This window comes from Habropoda laboriosa, unplaced genomic scaffold (assembly GCF_001263275.1).
Source record: "Habropoda laboriosa isolate 0110345459 unplaced genomic scaffold, ASM126327v1 scaffold42, whole genome shotgun sequence".
NCBI classification, from domain to species: domain Eukaryota; kingdom Metazoa; phylum Arthropoda; class Insecta; order Hymenoptera; family Apidae; genus Habropoda; species Habropoda laboriosa.
Window position 1 is genome coordinate 1338498 of NW_017100181.1, and position 1117 is coordinate 1339614.

Genomic DNA, 1117 nt, shown 5'->3' on the forward strand with positions numbered 1-1117 from the left:
ATATTAATATTTAAAAAAATGACTTATTAAATATAATATAAAATTTTGTTTTGTTTAAACACTATTTTTATAAATCACAGTGCTTACTGAAAACTGAAATTAATAAATAAATATAAATAGATTCATCAGATGAAGGTGATGGTCTTGAAGACGAAGATTTAGAAAGTGAACCTGATGAAAACTGGGATGAAATGACAAATGAAGAGGAAGACCAAGACAAAGATGATCAAGAAGAGCAGAATGATGAGGATGTCAGAAATACGAATTCTGATGGTACAGATGAAGATTCTACATTCAGTTGAATTAATGTAGGTAAAATTATAACAAATTATTGAAATTGTAATTAATAACAAAATTATTTAAATGTATTTAAATGCAAAAATTTAATCAGTTTAATCAAATCACATGATATATTTTCTAAGACCATGATTTGAAAACTCAAAAATAAGTTATAAGTTTCTCCCATTAATTACTTATAAATCATTTTTATACATTTACAAAAATTTAATATTAGAAATATATTAAAATTTAATATTCGGTAATAATATAACTTAGTAAACTTTAATGTTCTGTTCTATTCCAGTGAACGTTGGTGTTCCTGAATGTATTAAATATGACAAAAACAAAAAACAGAAAAACCTTTAACTGTTAAATAAATGACGTTTTTCTACATAAACTATTTACTTTTATTGTTACTAAATATGCACACATCATATCTTCTAAATAAGGAATAATTTTATACTTTTAATTTTAATTTGGAAAATTTTTAGTTATGAACTGGCTTATCATCTAAAAAGCAAAATAAAGTTAGATACCAGAATGAAATGAATACCATAAAAAATTTAATATTAAAAATGAATAAATTTTTGTCTATAAATGAACAAATGTTTGTTAAAACCTTGGGCATAGTTGTATTTTGTGTTCGATTTCTTTCAAATGTCTTTTTGAACATTGGCGCCGTCGCTCTGATCGCTAAGAATATTAATCTATATACATAGTAAAATTTTAAAGTTTTGAGGTTATAGGAGCAAACGGTGAGGTATGTTGTTTGAATGTTTTTATCGGAAAAATAGCAACTGTGGGTAATTTTATAAATATATTTAAATGAATGAAATTT

The 1117-nt window shown here is 23.7% G+C and overlaps 1 protein-coding gene across 1 annotated transcript in view; it reads left to right on the top strand.

The window, feature by feature from the left end:
- The window catches only part of LOC108579039 (WD repeat-containing protein 43), a 15951-nt gene extending 15649 nt beyond the window's left edge, over nt 1-302 (top strand). The window contains exon 6 of the mRNA XM_017942468.1: nt 121-302. Coding sequence (XP_017797957.1) covers nt 121-302 — 182 coding nt within the window. The remainder of the gene's footprint in view (nt 1-120) is intronic.
- Nucleotides 303-1117: the final 815 nt, after the last annotated feature.